The sequence below is a fragment of the Hypanus sabinus genome, chromosome 28 (genome assembly GCF_030144855.1).
Source record: "Hypanus sabinus isolate sHypSab1 chromosome 28, sHypSab1.hap1, whole genome shotgun sequence".
In the NCBI taxonomy this organism is placed as follows: Eukaryota; Metazoa; Chordata; class Chondrichthyes; order Myliobatiformes; family Dasyatidae; genus Hypanus; species Hypanus sabinus.
In genome coordinates, this window is record NC_082733.1 from 3,612,746 (window position 1) to 3,632,630 (window position 19,885).

Here is a 19,885-nt window from a genome sequence, read left to right on the forward strand (position 1 = left end):
CACTTGAATCGCAAAAGGGTGGAAGGTTATGGAACAACTGTTGTTAAATGGGATTGACATAGATGGGTAGTTGATGATTGGCCAGCTATTCAGGAATGATCGTGGTTTGGTATCACACTGTAATAAAAGAACGAAAGGAGGCAAACGGACTGGGATAGCTGCCCAAAATGTCTGACATATTTCCTCCACTCACCCTATTTAACTTCTCAAAATGCATCACTTCCCACTTTCTAGAGTTAAATTCCAAAAGTAATTCCCTACCTGACTTTCCCAGTTGATCGACATCCTGTTGCAGCTGTAAACAGCCTTTTCGCTGTCCACAATGCCACCAATTTTAGTGTCATCTTCAAACTTACATGCCACTTGTGCTCTCACAACATGTATCAAGGTGTTTGTAAAGAAAGTTCACTTAGGTAATTTCAGAAGTTGTTAAACGTTAGCATAAGGAATTCTGCTTTTAATATATTGTGCCTACCCTTAGTCATATATGATAAATGGAATGCAATGTATGCTCAAATTTAGTGTTGACTTTGTAACTTTGCAGCATTTTTATTATATGCTACTTAAGTGTTTTAAGCTAAAAATTAAACATTTTTCTTCTTCAAAATCAAAGAATTTGTAATTTTATATTTAATGTGTGCCAAATACAGTGAAATATAATCTGGCTTTAATTGCCTTGTTAAGCCATTTGAAGTGTGCTATTCATCCTGATGAATACACTCTAGGTGGCCACTTTATTAGATAAATCCTGATTAAATGGCATGTTCATGGTCTTCCTCTACTGTAGCCCATCCACTACAAGTTTCGATGTGTGTTCAGAGTTGCTCTTCTGCACACCACTGTTGTAACGTATGGTTGTTTGATTACTGTCATCTTCTTGTCAGCTTGAACCAATCTGGCCATTCTCCTCTGATATTTCTCATTAACAAAGCATTTTCACCTAAGACCTGCCACTCACAGGATATTTGTAGATTTTCACACCATTCTGTGTAAACTCTAGAGACTGTTGTGCATGAAAATCCCAGGAAATCACCAACTTCAGAGATACTCAAACCTCCCTATATGACACTAACCACTTTTCCACAGTCAGAGTCACTTAGATCGTATTTCTTCCCCATTTTGATGCTTGGCCTGAACAACAACTTTTATAGATTGAGCTGCTGCTTGTGATGTTTGCATTGACCAGCAGGTGTACTGGTCTTTCTAATAAATTGGCCACTGAGTGCACGTTTGTGCTGGATGCCATGTATGTTAGGCAAAGTAGAGTAAGAAGATTCAGGGTTACATTTTCCTAAAATAAGGGTAATTATTTTGTGATTTATGTTTGATTTCATTTTGCAGCTGTATCAAATACATATTTTTTTTAAAAGCTAATGTTTGTCTATCTTAATATTCTCATTTGTTTCTATCACTAAAAGATTACCTCTTCTACAGGTTCCATGGAAGCTCATCGATTTGCACAGTTACAGATACTTTATGATGCACGAGGAAGAATGATAGAGGAAATGCAACAAAAGGGAGAGGAATGTGCCCGTGAAATCAGATATTTGAATCATCAGCTGGCAATGACTAAAGGTAACAGAAAAATTTAAATATTCAGCAGATATTAAATAATGATTTTAAAAAGTCAAATTGGCCAGTGTTATTGATAATATGCTGTTGTTTATGATGAATCACCAGGGAGGAAAATGTTGATAGGTTAGGCACAAGCCACAGCTGAGCTTGTTACAAAAGGATAACTCTTTCATATTGGAATGTGCTCTGCAGCCAAATAAAGAGAGGCAGCTCTGTGCAAGTGAAGATGGTGAGAGACCAAGAGATCTGGGTGGCCGACAAATACCAGAAACAGCTGTTGTTACTCCTTCACTGTGCCGGCCAGTGGTGAGCCCTGACCCCTCATCACAGCTCATTGCTGAGCCAAGCATGCTTAACACCTGACCTTACCCCTACCGGTAGCCTCGACTGTTGTTTTGCTAGTGAAATGTCAGCATAGGGATGCAACAATTGAGCTCCTCATTTTGGCAAGTAGGGAGGTGAAGTTCATGCCAACACAACTCAAACAGATATCTCTTTAAGTTGGGGAGATTCACCATTGTAAATCAGCACACTATTGGATGGTCCTAACTGGGATACCAGTGTATTCTGTTCATGGCTTTCAAACTGAGAGTACAGAATCTTGGCCTTTTTGAAATCTATCTGATTTTGAAATTGATTTGAAGTAGATTTATCATTTAAGGGAGGGTGGAGCTAGAAACAGGCTGGAAACACAAGAGGTTACAGTTGCTGTATTGTGACGAGAGTGGATGAGGCTGAGAGAGAATCTGATTAAGTTTAAAAACAAAAAATTATGATTAGCTTAAATAATAGTTAACTCCCCCATGGACAGTCCCAAGTCTGACTGCCGAAGTAGCAGGGTTGGGCACGGGACTAGTAACCTTATCCCACAAAAACCCAGTGCTACAGAAAGGCCCACAGAAACTCCAAAGACCTCATCCCTAGCAGAGGAAGGAGCTTTTTCTGGAAGACTTACAGATGGGCTACACCTGCATTTGAAATACTGACCCAGGATAGGGAACTCTGGAAAGCTGCTGTTGGGAGCCGTAGGAGTGATGGACATAAGAAGATAGATAATAGGAGACTCTTCACCAAAGCAGTGTCATCTAAAACCAGGGATATCAGATTGGAGTGAAGAGTAAGAGCTTAAAGGGATATGTTGAAGAAATTCTTTACTCAGAGGGTGGTTGGAATGTGGAAGACGATACCCAAGCGGTCATTAGAGGTAGGTACACTCTCAATATTTAAGAGGTATGTAGACAGAAAGCACGAAAGCATAAAAGGCTGTGGACCAAATGATGGTAAACTGGATGTGTACTTGATGGATCAGGATGGACATGGTGAGCTGTGCTGTAAAGAGTAATATTTCTGTAGTGAAATAGTAATATTTACTTTAGGAAAGATGTAACTAATTATTATTAAGAAAATAATTAATTTTACTTAATATTTTTGTGTATTTCATTTGCCCAGTGCTGAGAAAGGAAAATTAATTTGTATTCACTGCTATTGTCGCAGAAATGCAGAGAGGGAGATGAACAACAAAGGCTTTAGTGGTGCAGCAGTAAGTGATGGCTCAGGCAATGGAACAGCATTCTTGTACATTGAATCAGAATATTTGAGGTTTTACTTGTGTAAACAGCATTCTAATTTAACATGCTGCATACTAAACACATCCAAAAATACAAAGCTGTGATAGAAAATGCCAGCAAGCATTACATCCTGGAGCATAATTGACAGTCTTGAGTATACCTTGATTCTTGTACTGACGAATTTTAATGTAAGTGATTAGTAAGCAATTTTTCACTAAGGTATATTGCTTTACAGGGGAAAAAGAAGGTATCACTATTAGTTGTCAGGAATTAAAGAAATTACTTCAAGATGCTAAGGAACATGAAGTTCAACTAGAAGGTCAAATTAAAGCACTGGAATCCAGAATTGAAGACCTGAGTGCAAGTGAAAAAGAGGTAAATATAAATTATAACATTAGATTTCTACATTCCTGTAACTTTAACAGATCTTAATTTCAGGTTTTAAGTCATATTCAGGTTAACTGATTTGCCTTTATATTCAGTAATTTCACTCTTTTTGCTGAAAAATATCAGTTTCTTTTATCTATAACATTATAAAACTCTGGTTAGGCCACATCTGGAGTATCGTATACAGTTCTCGTCGCCCCACTGTAGCAAGGATTTGAGGCTTTGGAAAGGGTGCAGAATAGGTTTACCAGGATGTGAACACGAGGAAATCTGCAGATGCTGGAAATTTAAACAACCCACACAAAATGCTGGTGGAACACAGCAGGCCAGGCAGCATCTATAAGGCGAAGCACTGTAGCATTAATGTGACTCGGACACCACAGTATTAAATACACATGTTTATTCACCAGACTTCCATTTTACAAAACCCACGTGCTGATGTCATATGCACTCTGACCTACGAATACTCACATAATACATTACATCCCCCTTCTCAGGTTTTTTTTAACAATACTGTGTATTACCAAAACAATGCCTCTAGGTATGACTTTCTAATATTACAACAGCCATGACATAAACTAATAAAAATCTTAACTTATACTGTACTCTACATTGTATCTTACAATACTAACAGCAGTATATTTTCTTTTACTAACATAGACTAATAAACCTTTTATTTCACACCTTGGAACTTATAACATGTGTGATTTTGTCTCAAGCTGTGTGAGACTGTAAGTAGATCTAGTCTCTGTATCTCGCTGGAAGTTTGACTTGTCTCCCAGACTTTGTGCGATAGAACTGTGACTGTGCTTGTCTTTCAGAGTCAGTCTCTCGAGTAACCTCTGTGTCTGCATTTCCACCTCGGTCTGTCTGCGCCGAACTTTCACCGTCATTGCGTTGTGGGGTTTCGTCACGCCCCTCACTCTTGGTGTCGTTTGTTTCCATGTCTGTATCCGTGGAAATGTCCTGTGTATCTGTACGTGGAAACACCCTCTCACCTGTCTTCAGCAGATGCTTCCTGTTCCTCCTGTAGACTCTTCCATCCGGCGTGTGAACTATGAAGGATCTTGGTTGCTGATACCTGTTCACAACCACAGCCGGCTGCCAAGTGTCTCCTCTCTGTATTCTGACATTTTCACCTATATGCAGATCTGGTAACTGTCTTGTATGTCTGTCGTAGTAGCTCTTTTGCTTTATTTGCTTGTACTTTAGCTTGTCATGTACTTGAGTGTTACTTTCAGGAGTCAGTGGAGTTGTGGATGTTGGCAGCTTGGACTTCAGACGACCTCCCATCAACAGCTGTGCAGGAGAGAACCCCACACCTTCAATCGGTGTGTTGAGGTATTCAAGCAGAGCAATGTATGGGTCACTGTTGTTGCTTTGTTCCTTCTTGAGCATGTTCTTCACAGTTTGTACAGATCTCTCTGCTTGTCCATTAGACTGAGCGTGCCCAGGACTGGAAGTAACACGTTGAAATTCCCAGCTTTCTGAAAACTCTCTAAACTCACCACTGGCATATTGTGGACCATTGTCACTGACGACAATATCTGGAATACCATGTCTTGCAAATGTCGACTTCATTGCGGTAATGACACCTTGACTGGACGTGTCACTTAACTTGGTGATTGGAACATCTTTTCTTTCTGTTGGCCATCCATTCATTGTAATGTCTCTTAGCATTTGCATTTCAGGATCTTCTGCAGTCGTTTTCCTGAACATGTTCAACTTCTCCTCAGAAATAGGTAGCTGAGGTGTAACCCAGTTGACCTCCAGCTCTCTTCCTAGCAACTCTTCCTTTTGTTCTTTGAGGTAAGCACGGCTAAAAGCATCAGCGATGTGCAGTTCCTTTCCTGGCTTATAGGTAACTGTGAGAGTGTACCTCTGTAGCCTGAGAAGCATCCTTTGCAGCCTCATAGGAGCTTGATGAAGTGGCTTTTTGAAGATGCTCTCAAGTGATTTGTGATCACTCTCAACCTGGATTTCTTTGCCATATACATAGTGGTGGAACTTCTCACACCCATAAACTATGGCAAGTAATTCCTTCTCGATTTGAGAATATCGGCGTTGACAGTCTGTAAGTGCTCGTGATCCATACGCCACAGGCCTCCCATCCTGCAGTATAACAGCTCCTATTCCTTCCGAACTGGCTCCACAGACATTGTCACCGGTTTATTGACATTATAGAACTTGAGTGCTGGTGCATTGGTAACCAACTGCTTCAATGTGTCAAAACTTTTCTTTTGTTCATCTTCCCAATGCCATTCAGTGTTGCTCTCTAGTAGCTTTCGAAGTGGAGCACTGACCTCCGATAAGTTGGGAATGAACTTGGCAAGATACTGTGTCATGCCCACGAACCTCAAAAGCCCTTGCTTGTCTTCAGGTGGTGGTAGCTGTACTACAGCCCTGACCTTTTCATTATCTGGTTTTAGCCCATCAGCGCTGAGTACGTGACCTATGTATTTGATCTCTGTAGTTCTGATCCTACATTTACTTTTGTTCAGTTTTAGGTTGTACTCACGTGCTCTCTCTAGAAGCTTCCTCAATTTCTGATCATGCTCCTCAATGGTGTCACCCCATATCAGCAAATCATCAATGATACTGACCACTCCATCCAGGCCTTCAATCATTTGTGCCGCTGACCTCTGGAATACCTCTGATGCAGAAGAAATCCCAAAGGGTAGACACAGGAAACAATATCTCCCTAAGTGCATAATTTGGAACTTTCTTCATCCAGCTTGATCTGCCAGAAACCTTGATTTGCATCCAATGCTGAAAAGTATTTTGCATTAGGCATGTGGGAGACAACCTCTTCAACCGTGAGCAGCGGATAGTGCTCTCTTTTGATGGCTCGGTTGAGATCTTGTGGATCCATGCAAATCCTGATCTTTTTCTCTGTGACCATTGTCACCATACTATTCACCCAGTCGGTCGGTTCAATTTGTCTCGTTATGACTCCCATCTGTTCCATTCTGTGTAGCTCCTCCACTACTCGATCCCTGAAAGCTACTGGAACCTTCCTCGGAGCATGCACGACTGGTGCAACAGTTGGAGGCGTGGGTTCGAATCCCACTTCTGACACCATGTAGCGTTAATGTGACTCGGACACACACGTTTATTCACCAGACTTCAATTTTACAAAACCCGTGTTCTGACGTCATATGCACTCTGACCTACGAATATTCACATAATACATTACAAGCACTGTTGACGTTTCGGGCCAAGACCCTTCGTCAGGACTAACTGAAAGGAAAGATAGTAAGAGATTTGAAAGTAGTGGGGGGAGGGGGAAATGCAAAGGTCCGCCAGAGTATATTGGTGAGACCTGACGCAGACTGGGAGACCGTTTGGCTGAACACCTATGCTTGGTCTGCCAGAGAAAGCAGGATCTCCCAGTGGCCACACATTTTAATTCCATGTCCCATTCCCATTCTGATGTGGCTATCCATGGCCTCCTGTATTGTCAAGATGAATCCACATTCAGGTTGGAGGAACAACACCTTATAACAACGGCTGGGTAGCCTCCAACCTGATGACATGAACATTCACTTCTCTAACTTCCGTTAGTACTCCTCCTCCCCTTCTTACCCCATCCCTGACATATTTAGTTGTTTTTTCTCTCTCTCTCTCTCTCTCTCTCTCTCTCTCTCTCTCTGTCTCTGCTCATCACTCTGCCTGTTCTCCATCTCCCTCTGGTGCTTTCTCCCCCTCCCCCTTTCTTTTTCCCAAGGCCTCTCGTCCCATGATCCTTTCCCTTCTCCAGCTCTGTATCACTTTTGCCAATCACCTTTCCAGCTCTTAGTTTCATCCCACCCCCTCCGGTCTCCTATCATTTTGCATTTCCCCCTCCCCCCACTACTTTCAAATCTCTTACTCTCTTTCCTTTCAGTTAGACGAAGGGTCTCGGCCCAAAATGTTGACAGTGCTTCTCCTTATAGACGCTGCCTGGCCTGCTGTGTTCCACCAGCATTTTGTGTGTGTTGTTTAAATTACCAGGATGCTGCTTGGTTTAGGGAGCATGTAATATCACAAAAGACTGAATATACTTGGGTTGTTTTCTCTGGAGCACTGGTGCTAAGGGAAGATCTGATAGAGGTTTACAAGATTATGAGAGGCATAGATAGAGTGGAGAGAGAGTATCTGTTTCGCAGGGATAAAATCTCTAATACCAGAGTGCATGAATTGAAGACGTACAAAAAAGCTGGATGAACTCAGCAGGTTGGGCAGCATCCGTTGAAAGGAGCAATCAATGTTTCAGGTCGAGACCCTTCGTCAGGGCTAAAGAAGGAGGGGGCAGGGGCCCTATAAAGAAGGTGGGGAGAGGGTGGAAAACCAATCAGAGGAAAGATCAAGGGGTGGGGGAGGGGATAGGCAGGATAGGTGAAGAAGAAATTAAGGGGAAAGCACTATGGGTAGTAGAAGAAGGCAGGGTCACGAGAGGTGATAGGCAGCTAGAAGAGGAGACAGTGTGAAGGTGGGATGGGGGAAGAGAGAGGGAGGGAATTACCGGAAGTTGGAGAATTCGATGTTCATACCAAGGGGCTGGAGACTACCCAGACGGTAGATGAGATGTTGTTCCTCCAACCGAAGTTTGGCCTCATCATGGCAGTAGAGGAGGCCATGTATGGACATATCCGAATGGGAATGTGAAGGAGAGTTAAAGTGAGTGGCAACCGGGAGATCCTGTCTGTTGTAGGTGCTCGACGAAGCGGTCCCCCAATCTGTGTTGGGTCTCGCTGATGTAGAGGAGGTCGCACCGGGAGCACCGGATGCAATAGATTACCCCAACAGACTCACAAGTGAAGTGTTGCCTCACCTGGAAGGACTTTTTGGGGCCCTGAATGGTGGCAAGAGATGAGGTATAGGGACAGGTGTAGCACTTATGCTTGCAGGGATAAGTGCCAGTTGGGAGATCTGTAGGGAGGGTCGTGTGGACCAGGCAGTCACGGAGGGAACGATCCCTGCGAGAAGCAAAGAGGGGTAGAGAGGGAAAGATGTCCTTAGTGGTGGGGTCCTGTTGAAGGTGGCGGAAGTTGTGGAGGATAATATGCTGGATCTGGAGATTGGTGGGGTGATAGGTGACGGGAGGATAGGGTGAGGGCTGAAGTGCGGGAAATGGAGGAGATGTGGGTGAGGGCATCACTGATGACGGCAGAAGGAAACCACAATTCTTAAAGAAGGAGGACATTTGGGATGTCCTGGAACGGAAAACCTCATCCTTGGAGCAGATGCGGCAGAGACGGAGGAACTGGGAATAAGGGATTGAATTTTTGCATTTGGCAGGGTGGGAAGAGGTATAATCAAGGTTAGTTATGGGAGTCAGTGGGTTTATAGAAGATGTCAGTGGACCGTCTATCTCTAGAGATAGAGATCGAGAGAGGAGAGAGAAGTGTCTGAGATGGACCATGTGAATTTGAGGGCTGGGTGAAAGTTAGAGGCAAAGTCAATGAAATTGACGAGCTCAGCATGGGTGCAGGAAGCAGCACCAGTGTAGTCGTCAATGTATCAAAGGAAAAGTTGGGAAGCAGTACCAGTATAGATTTGAAGCATAGACTGTTCCACATAACCCACGAAGAGGCAGGCTTAGCTAGGGCCCATGCTCATAGTGCTCATAACTACACGCTTGGTCTGGAGAAAGTGGGAGGAGCCGAAAGAGAAGTTATTAAGTGTGAGTACCAGTTCTGCCAACCTGAGGAGTCTGGTGGTGTTGGGGAACTGGTGAGGTCTATTGTCCAAAAAGTGGAGGGCTTTGAGGCCTTCTGGATGGAGAATTGAAGTGTATAAGGATTGGACATCCATTGTGAAAATGAAGTGGTCAGGACCGGGGAACTGGAAGTTATTGAAGAGGTGGAGGGCATGGGATGTATCCTGGATGTAGGTAGGGAGGGACTGAACTATGGGTGACAAAATGGAGTCGAGGTAGGCAGATACAAGTTCACTTATCCTGCCTATCCCCTCCCTGCTTCCCCTCCCCCACCCCTTGATCTTTCCTCTTATTGGTTTTCCACCCACCCCCCACCTCATCTCTTACCACCATTCAGTGCCCCAAAAAGTCCTTCCAGGTGATGCAACACTTCACTTGTGAGTCTGTTGGGGTAATCTATTGCATCCGGTGCTCCCGGTGCGGCCTCCTCTACATCGGCAAGACCCGACACAGATTGGGGGACCGCTTTGTTACAACAGACAGGATCTCCCGGTTGCCACTCACTTTAACTCTCCTTCACATTCCCATTCGGATATGTCCATACATGGCCTCCTCTACTGCTATGATGAGGCCAAACTTCGGATGGAGGAACAACATCTCATATACCGTCTGGGTAGTCTCCAGCCCCTTGGTATGAACATCGAATTCTCCAACTTCCGGTAATTCTCTTCCCTCTCCCTTCCCCCATCCCACCTTCACTCTATCTCCTCTTCTAGCTGCCTATCACCTCTCATGACTCTGCCTTCTTCTACTACCCATAGTGCTTTCCCCTTAGATTTCTTCTTCACCTCTCCTGCCTATCCCCTCCCCCACCCCTTGATCTTTCCTCTGATTGGTTTTCCACCCTCCCCCACCTTCTTTATAGGGCCCCTGCCCCCTCCTTCTTTAGTCCTGACGAAGGGTCTCGACCCAAAACGTTGACTGCTCCTTTCAACGGATGCTGCCCAACCTGCTGAGTTCATCCAGCTTTTTTGTACGTCTTGATTTGACCACAGCATCTGCAGTGCACTTTGTGCTTGCATGAATTGAAGCTGGGGGGGAGGGTAGGTTCAAAGTGGATGTGAGCAGTAAGTTTTTTACTCAGTCGTGGATGCTTGGAATGTGAGGTCTGATATGGTGGTGGAGGTAAATACATCGGAGGCTTTTAAAAAACATTTGGATAAGTACATGGATGTAAAGAAGATGAAGAGATATGGACATGGAGTTCTATGTGTAAAGTAAAGATTTTTTGCTCCAAAGCATTAAGTTTGTGGTAAAGGGAATCGTGGAGTATGGGGATAGGTGGGAAAGTAATACAAAGGTACAAGATAACCCTCTATCATACTGAATGCCCTATTCCTGCTTGGGCTGATTGTATTCTTACAATAATGATGTTGTGGCAACCCACTTCCCAGCGTACTCGAACCAGCTCACAAAATGGTGCGCGCCGTCATTGAGGCCGGTCCCAAAGAGGGCGCCAGGCCTGCTTCACCAGCAAGGGGAGAAGCCCGTGCGCGGGACGAGACTGTGAATACAGCATTCCCCCCCCAGAGAGGGTGGGAACAGGAAGGCTTTATAACGAGGCCACGATGTTTGAATAACCCTCTTTTGCAACTGCAGCTGACCGACTACATGTCGTTATTTCAGCGCTGCGTGTAGCACACCGCTACAATTGGTGACCCCGACAGCCCAAATGATATTTGGACCGGAGATGAACGACACCGCATCTGTTCATGCAGTTTCGTTAAAACTGCCAAGCTTCTGGACGCTGTAACCTTGCCTGTGGTTCCAGCAAGCAGAAGCCCAATTCCACATTCGGCAGATAACCTCGGATGCCACACGTTACTGCTACGTGGTGAGCTCCCTCGACCAGGAGACAGCCGCCCAGGTTGAGGAGTTCATACAGTCGCCCCCGGAGGACGGCAAATACACAGAATTCAAAGCCTTGCTCATAAGGACTTTCGGACTCTCACGGCGTGAGCGAGCTGCCTGCTTACTGCACCTGGATGGTTTGGGGGCCAGGCCACTGTCGGCTTTGATGAACGAGATGCTGTCCCTGGCCGGAGGTCACAAGCCCTGCCTCATGTTTGAGCAGGCGTTCCTAGCGCATCTGCCCGAGGACATACACCTGCTGCTGTCCGACGCGGATTTCAGCGACCCCCAGAAGATGGCGGCCCAGGCGGACGTGCTGTGGAAAGCCGCACAAAGATCACAGATCACCAGGCCACACTCCCAGCAGCAAACCAGACCAGGCCCGGCTGCAGAGCCTGCTAACCCCAGAGGCAGGAGTGAGGAAACCAACTTCTACCACCAGCGGTGGGGCACAGAAGCCCGCTGCTGTAGCCTGCCCTGCAAGTTCCCAGGAAACGCCAGGGCCAGCTACGGGATAGCCTCCTGTATGTCTGAGACAAGCAGTCAGGACGCCACTTTTTGGTCGACACTGGAGCCAAGATCAGCATCTTACCTCCGACGAGTTACGACACCCGCAACAGAGAACCGGGTTGCACCCTGACAGCCGCGAACGGCAGCACAGTAAGGACCTATGGCACCCGTACGGTGCGGCTACAGTTCAGCTCCAGCCGGTTCACGTGGGACTTCACACTGGCCACTGTAGCCCCAACCGCTCCTGGGAGCGGATCTTTTGCGAGCTCACAGCCTACTGGTCAACCTGCCAAGGAAGAGACTGGTCCACGCCGAGACCTTTCAAACATTCTCCCTGGGTGCAGCCCAGTTGCCGGCCCCACACCTAGACTCCATCACGCTGTCCGACAACGACTTCACCAGAGTCCTGGCGGATTTCCCATCGGTTCTGGCACCGCAGTTCACGGCAGCCATGCCCAGACACGGCATACAGCACCACATCCCGACCCAGGGACCACCCCTCCACGCCCTTGCTTGAAGGCTTCCCCCGGACAAGCTCCGACTGGCGAAGGAGGAGTTCAAGAGGATGGAGGAATTGGGGATCATACGGCGGTCCGACAGCCCATGGGCCTCCCCCCTGCACATGGTGCCCAAAGCAACAGGGGGCTGGAGACCATGCGGCGACTACCGCAGACTGAACGAGGCTACAACACCGGACCGCTACCCAGCGCTGCACTTTCAGGACTTTGTAGCAAACCTGCACGGCGCACGGATCTTCTCCAAGGTAGACCTCGTCCGGGGATACCATCAAATCCCGATGCATCCGGACGACGTCCCCAAAACTGCACTCATCACCCCATTCGGCCTTTTCAAGTTCTTCCACATGCCGTTCGGCCTAAAGAATGCTGCACAGACGTTTCAGCGGTTAATGGACGCGGTGGGACGCGACCTGGACTTCGCTTTCATCTATATGGATGACATCCTCATAGCCAGCGGCAGTCGTCAGGAGCATCTGTCCCACCTCCGTCAACTCTACGCCCGACTGAGTGAATACGGCCTGACAATCAACCCGGCCAAATACCAGTTCAGGCTCGACACCATCGACTTCCTAGGCCACAGGATTACTAAAGACAGGGCAACCCCTCTGCCTGCCAAGGTAGACGCGGTCTGCCATTTCCCCCGACCCAACACAATCAAAGGCCTTCAGGAATTCGTGGGCATGATGTCAGGTAAGGGCAAGTACATTACCTGGGACGAGGAGTCCGCCGCCGCTTTCATTAAAACCAAAGAAGCCTTGGCAAATGCCGCGATGCTAGTGCACCCCAGAACGGACATCCCTACCGCCCTCACAGTGGATGCATCTAACACGGCAGTTGGTGGTGTGCTGGAACAACTCATCGAGGGGCGCTGGCAACCCCTGGCGTTTTTCAGCAAACACCAACGACCACCCGAGCTCAAATACAGTGCTTTCGACCTGGAACTGTTGGCACTATACCTGGCAATCCAGCATTTCAGGTACTTCTTAGAAGGTAGGCCCTTCACCGCGTTCACAAACCACAAACCTCTTACCTTTGCGTTCACGAAAGCATCCGATCCCTGGTCGTCCCGCCAGCAGCAACATCTGTCCTACATCTCCGAATACACGACGGATGTCCGGCATGTCTCGGGAAAGGACAATGTTGTGGCAGTCGCCCTCTCCCGCCCTAACATCCAAGCCCTGCCCCAGGGGGTAGACTATGAAGCGCTGGCGGAGGCGCAGCAGGCAGACGAGGAGATCCCTAGTTACAAAACTGCAGTCTCTGGTTTGCAGCTCCAGGACCTCCCTGTTGGCCCAGGTGAGAGGACCCTACTCTGTGATGTCACCACCTGCCAACCCCGTCCCGGCAGCCTGGCGGCGGCGCGTTTTCAACTCCATTCACAACTTAGCGCACCACTCCATCAGGTCAACCGTCCGGATGGTAGCCAACAGGTTCGTTTGGCACGTATTCCGCAAGCAAGTCAGTGAATGGGCCAAAACATGCATGCACTGCCAAACAGCCAAGGTGCAGCGGCACACCAAAGCCCTGCCGCAGCAGTTCCACCCCACCTGCCGGCGTTTCGACCACATTCATGTGAATATCGTGGGCCCCCTGCCAATGTCGCGAGGAGCACGGCACCTCCTGATTATCGTGGACTGGTTCACAAGATGGCCAGAGGCCAACCGACACCACCTCCGAATCTTGTGCCCGAGCACTGATTGCAACCTGGGTATCTCGCTTTGGTGTACCGGCCCACATTACCTCTGACAGAGGGGCCTAGTTCACCTCCAGCCTGTGGTCAGCTATGGCCAGCCTTTTGGGGACACAGCTGGACCACACAACTGCCTACCACCCACAGTCGAATGGACTAGTGGAGCATTTCCACCGTCACCTGAAGTCGGCTCTCATGGCCCACCTCAAAGGGCCTAACTGGGTGGACGAGCTTCCCTGGGTCCTGCTGAGAATCCGCATGGTGCCCAAAGAGGATCTGCACACCTGGCCGGCCGAGTTGGTGTATGGCACACCCTGGTCGTCCCAGGAGAGTTCATACCAGCCCCAAGGGGGCAAGAGGAAGAACCCGCAGCAGTCCTGGGCAGAGTACGCGAGAGGCTCGGTAACCTGGCTCCCATACCCACTTCAAAGCATGGGCAGAACCCAACCTGCATACCCAGAAACCTGCAAATCTGTAAGTTTATTTTTGTACGACAGGGCGGACATCGGGCACTGCTACAGCGGCCCTATGAGGGGCTGTTTCCGGTGATCAGAAACAACGGGTCCACGTATGTTCTGGACATTGGGGGGAAAGAGGAGGTTTTCACAGTGGACTGACTCAAACCAGCCCACGTGGACTTGGCGCAGCCGGTCGAGATTCAGGCACTGTGGCGCAGAGGCAGACCTCCCAAACAGAGTCCGACCCAGACTGAGGACATTGGGGGGTTCTCAGGGGGGATTATGTGGCGACCCACTTCCCAGCGCACTCGAACCAGCTCAAAGTGGCGCACGCTGGCATTGAGGCCGGTCCCAAAGAGGGCACCAAGCCAGCAAGGGCACCAGCAAGGGGAAAAGCCCGCGCGCAGGACGGGACTGTGAATACAGCATTCCTGCCCGGGAAGGGCGGAAACAAGAAGACTTTAAAGCGAGGCTGCTCTTTTGCAACTGCAGCTCACCGACTACATGTCGTTATTTCAGCGCTGTGTGTAGCACACCACTACAATGTAATGTAAAGAATTTCTCCATGTATTTTTAATCTTCATCGCAGAAACAACTGCATAGAATATTTTACAAAGTTTTGTGCTTAAATTTTCTTTCAGTTGTGAGAGTTTTTAATGGTAGAATCATGCTCCTATGTCCACTAAAATGAAGCAACATGCATGTAATTATGTTTGAAATAATAGTTGGTTTGTCTGCTTATGCCTACCTCGTTATTCAATAAGGTTATTGCTGATATTTTGCCTGTGGAGCTGACTAATTTTATAACTTTCTGTGGCTTCTTGTGATCCTGTGCAGTAGTCCTCCCCATCCATACCAGACAGTAATGTAGTATGGTACATCTGTAGAAGTTTCTGAGTGTGTTAGGTGACAAACCAAATCTCTTCAAACTCCTAATGAAATATAGCTGCTGTTTTGCCATCTTTATAGCTGCAACTATATGTTGGAACCATGTTAGATCCTCAGAGCCATAGACACCCAGAAACTTGAAATTGCTCATTCCCTTTATAGATCTGAATAGATTAACATAGACAGATCTGAATTGGACTCGCATATGAACCCACATATGAAGGAGAAAATTCTCATTCACACTCTGATCCAGTGAGAATAATTTATTTAAATTTATAATTATTGGGTGGCATTTGTACTACTGATCAAATAAAAATCATATTGCATATGAAAACTTGCCAGCTGATTTGTGTCTACTTGAAATAACTCAGAGTCGTAGAGTAACACAGCAGGGAAACAGATCCTTCAGCCCAAGGTAGCCATGTCGATTTAGGTGCTTTAGCTTGTTCCATTTCCCTGTATCCCTCTAAAGCCTTTCCAATCCATGTTCTTAACCATTTTTAAAAATTGTCTTTATTTTATCTTCCCCAGTTAACTTCTCTGGCAGCTCATTGCACTTATGTCGCACTCACTGCATGGAAGTTGCCCTTTAGTTCTATTTCAAATCTCTTCACTGGCACCTTAAGCTTATGTCCTCTTAATTTTCATTCCCTTTCCCTGTTACAAAGATTGTGTGCATTCACTTTTTCTAGGCCACTCATGATTTGATACACTTCAGTCCAAGGAATTCCTGGGAACATATGTTTTCTCTGACACTAGTAATATTTTATTTAGTGTTCTTGATTCAGATTCAAATTAGAATAATAATTATATTCTCAGCTTTAATTGTGCATGTTATTTGTTTTCCTATACAGTCACTGAAGAACCAGAAAATTGCAGAAGCAGCCATGGAAAGCATGCAGCAACAGCTATCAGAACTCAGTCGCTCAGAATCTCTTACTCGTGCCAGAGAACAGCATGAAAATATTATTGGTGCGCTTAAAGAAAAACATGAGGCAATTATCTTGACAATGCAGCAGACACTTGATGCAACTAGTATCTCTTTGGAAGAACAGGTTAGAACTGGTATAATTTTGTTGCATTTGTATGGTTTGCTGGAAATTTCTCAAAAATATAAAATTATTTAATAGTAGAAGGACAGTAGAAGCTAGATGAAAACCACAGTTGACAACTGTTTTCCTGTGAATGCTTTGGAAGGAATAAATGTTCTGATAACACATTGGACCATTGGTAAAAGTTAGATATTTAATGTACATTTAATTTCTGAATGTTAGATGTTTCAGGCACTATGTGAGTGTATGTGTGTGCATGTATGTGTGCGTGCACAGAAGAGAGATTTTACTGTTTAAAATTATGAATAATACTTTCTCTATTTATCTTTTCTATAAGAAAGAGAATTGTAAACGACTTCAGGAACAAGTAAAGCAGTTGCAACGAGAGCAAGAAGAAGCCAAAGTGGAGAAAGCAGACATAATTAATGGTCTGACAAAAAGTCTAGAGATGAGCCAGCAACAATGCAGGGATTTACTACAAACAGGTTGGAAGAGAGAAAATTCTCATTCATTGTTCAAATCTGTTGTAGATACTGTTTTGGGAATAATTTGTTTAAATATACAATTAGGAAATGCAGAAGAGATTTACTGGGATGTTTCCTGAAATGGATAGCTGTATTAATAAAGAAGGAATTAGATAGGATGGTTTTATTCACATTGGAATATAGGAGGTTTAAGGGTGACCTAAAGATTTTCAAAATTATGAGGGACATCGATAGGATATATAGTCAGAGTCTTTTTCCAGGAGCAGATAGAGGGGATGGGGTTGAAGTTGTGAAAAGAGAAACTTAAAGGATGTCAGAGAGGATAAGTTTTAGAGGGTGAGATTATCTGGAATGAGGATGTTTTAATATTGAACATTTAAAAGGCATTCGCACAAGTACTTGGTAGTCTGATGAAGATGGTGCAGTGACCAATGTGATCAAAGGCAACATCCTTCAACCAGTTCACAAAACTACTTCTTTTACTTTTACTTCTATCAAATATGATTCTGCTGCTAACTTGTGTGCAATTGGAACCTGTGAATTATATTTTGGTGGTGTATTTTCTGGCCGATTGAACGATCTGGTGCTTTGCTGTCACTGAGGGAATTTGGTAATGTTTCATGCCGAGTGTGTGGCCCCTCTCTCACTTGCAATTTCTGCTCCTGGAGGAAGGTGCCTGAGTTTGGCTGGTCTCATTCTCTTGCTCAATGCAGAGGGAGCAAGATTTAATCGACAGGGTTTGTGGATTGGGCTCTGCAGTTCATGTTACATGTGTTTCTAGCTACTCCTTTTTTATTGCTGTTTGTGTAATTTTGATTGGGATGGTCTGGCTCTGTGGCCTGCAATCAATTAACAAACAGTGTTAAATTTAACCGAACTGAACTAAATTGAACATTTCCTAGATTGTTTCAATGGTTTTGTTTTGGTGTTTTATATTCTATGTTTTCTGCTCTTTTTTGTCGTTTGCATGATTTGTTTTTCAATGGGTTCCATGCTGTTTCTTTGTGGCTGTCTGGGAAGAGGAATCTCAGTGTTGTATACTGCAAACATAGTAAAGTCTAAATAAGTTTGGTAATAAATATACTTTGAATGTTTCAGTGTGTGTGAGGAGTCAACCATAAAATCATAATACATAGGAGTAGAATACGGCCATTTGGCCCATTGAGTCTGCTCCATCATTTGATCATAGCTGATTTATTTCCCTTCTCAGCCCCATTCTTCTGTCTTTTCCCCCAAAACATTTGACATCCATATTAATAAAGCCCCACTCAATATTTACTTCACGACCGACTGTGGTAGTAAATTCCACAGATTCACCACCTTTGGGTAAAGAAATTCTTTCTCATCACTGTTCTGAAGGGGCATCTTCTATTCTGAGGCTGCACCCTCTGCTCTCAGACTCTCCCAATGTTGGAATCATCCTCTCCATGTCCACCTTATCTCAGCCTTTCTATGATATTCCCTCTCATTCTTCTAAACTCTAGTAAATACAGGCCCAGAGCCATCAAATGCTCTTCATATGTTAACCATTTCATTCCTGTGATCATTCTCGTAAACCTCTTCTGAACCCTCTCAGATGCCAGAACTTCCTTTCATTGATATGGGGCCTAAAATTGCTCCAAATGTGGTCTGACCAATGCTTTATAACGCCTCAGTTTAAACTAATAACACACAAACAATTGTACTACTTCTCGTCAATGTTAAATACACCATTTAAACAATCACAGTCTAAGTTCACAAAAGTATGTGAACTTCTGGGGTAATGGCTTCTACAAAAGCTGTTTGGAGTGAGGAGTTCCAATCAATGAAATGGAATTGGAGGTGTGGGTTGCAGAGGTGTCCTGCCCAATAAAGAGACACACAAAGTTCTGTCACTGTATGTGCACCATGCCTCGATCAAAACAACTTTCAGAGGACCTTAGAAAGAGAATCGTAGAGATGCATGAAGCTGTAAAAGGCTATGAAAGCATTTAGACCCAAGTGTTCATCAGCCTGCAGTAAAAAAAAATCTACAAATGGTGGAAATTCAGTACTGTTGCTACCCTTCTTAGGAGTAGACGTCCTGCAAAGATCACAGCAAGAGCGAAGTGCGAAATGCAGAAGGAGGTGAAAAAGAACCCAAGGGTATATCAGAAAAAGACCTGCAGAAATGTCTAGAACTTGCTAAAGCCTTTGTCATGTGTCCATTATAAGAAAAACTCTGAACAAGAACAGTGTTCATGGAAGGACGCCATAGAAGAAACCACTGCTCTCAAAAAAAATGTTGTTGAATGTCTTAATTTTGCAAAAGACCACCTAGATGTTCCTTAGTGCTTCTGGGAAATGTTCTGAAGACAGATGAGACAAAAGTTAAATTTTTTGGCAGGAACGCACACTGCTACGTTTGGAGGGAATAGGGTACTGCACATTAGCGCCAAAGCCTCATCACAACTGTGAAGCATGGTGGAAGAAAGGAGCATCACGGTTTGGGGCTGCTTTGCTGTTTCAGGCCTGGACAGCTTGCAGGAACAATAAATCCAATATTTCATTAAGACATTTTACAGGAGCATGTCAGGGTGGCAGTCCATCACCTGAAGCTGAGTAGAAGTTGGATGATGCAACAAGATAATGATCCGAAACACAAGAGTCAGAATCAGGTTTATTATCACCAGCATGTGTTGTAAAATTTGTTAACTTAGCAGCAGCAGTTCAATGCAATACATAATATAGAAGAAAAAAAGTAAGAATAATAAGTAAGTCAATTTCAGCAAATGTATATTGAATAGATTAAAATCATGCAAAAAACAGAAATATATACTAAAAAAGTGAAGTAGTGTATCAATGTCCATTTAGGAATCAGATGGTAGAGGGCAAAAAACTGTTCCTGAATTGCTGTGTGTGTGGCTTCGGGCTTCTATACCTCCTACAGTGAGAAAAGAGCATGCCCCCTTGGGGCTGGTCCTTAATAATGGCTTTTCTGAGACATCATTTTTTGAAGATTCCTGGGTACTTTGTAGGTTAATACCCAAGATGGAGCCAACTAAATTTACAACCCTCTGTAGCTTCTTTCGGCCCCTCCATACCAGACAGTGATGGTGCCTGTCAGAATGTTCTCCATGGTACATTTATTATAGTGTTTGAGTGTATTTGTTGACGTGCCAAATCTGTTCAAACTCCTAATGAAGTATAGTCACTGTCTTGCCTCCTTATAACTGCATCGATA

At 45.2% G+C, this 19,885-nt stretch overlaps 1 protein-coding gene across 3 annotated transcripts in view; it reads left to right on the forward strand.

Moving 5' to 3' along the window:
• Positions 1 to 19,885, forward strand: part of cep152 (centrosomal protein 152) — a 245,068-nt gene that overhangs the window by 99,994 nt on the left and 125,189 nt on the right. For all 3 annotated transcript variants that reach the window (XM_059952527.1, XM_059952526.1, XM_059952528.1), the window contains exons 6-9: positions 1,435 to 1,575; positions 3,379 to 3,518; positions 16,001 to 16,201; positions 16,536 to 16,683. In XM_059952527.1, the coding sequence (XP_059808510.1) occupies positions 1,435 to 1,575; positions 3,379 to 3,518; positions 16,001 to 16,201; positions 16,536 to 16,683 (630 nt within the window). The remainder of the gene's footprint in view (positions 1 to 1,434; positions 1,576 to 3,378; positions 3,519 to 16,000; positions 16,202 to 16,535; positions 16,684 to 19,885) is intronic.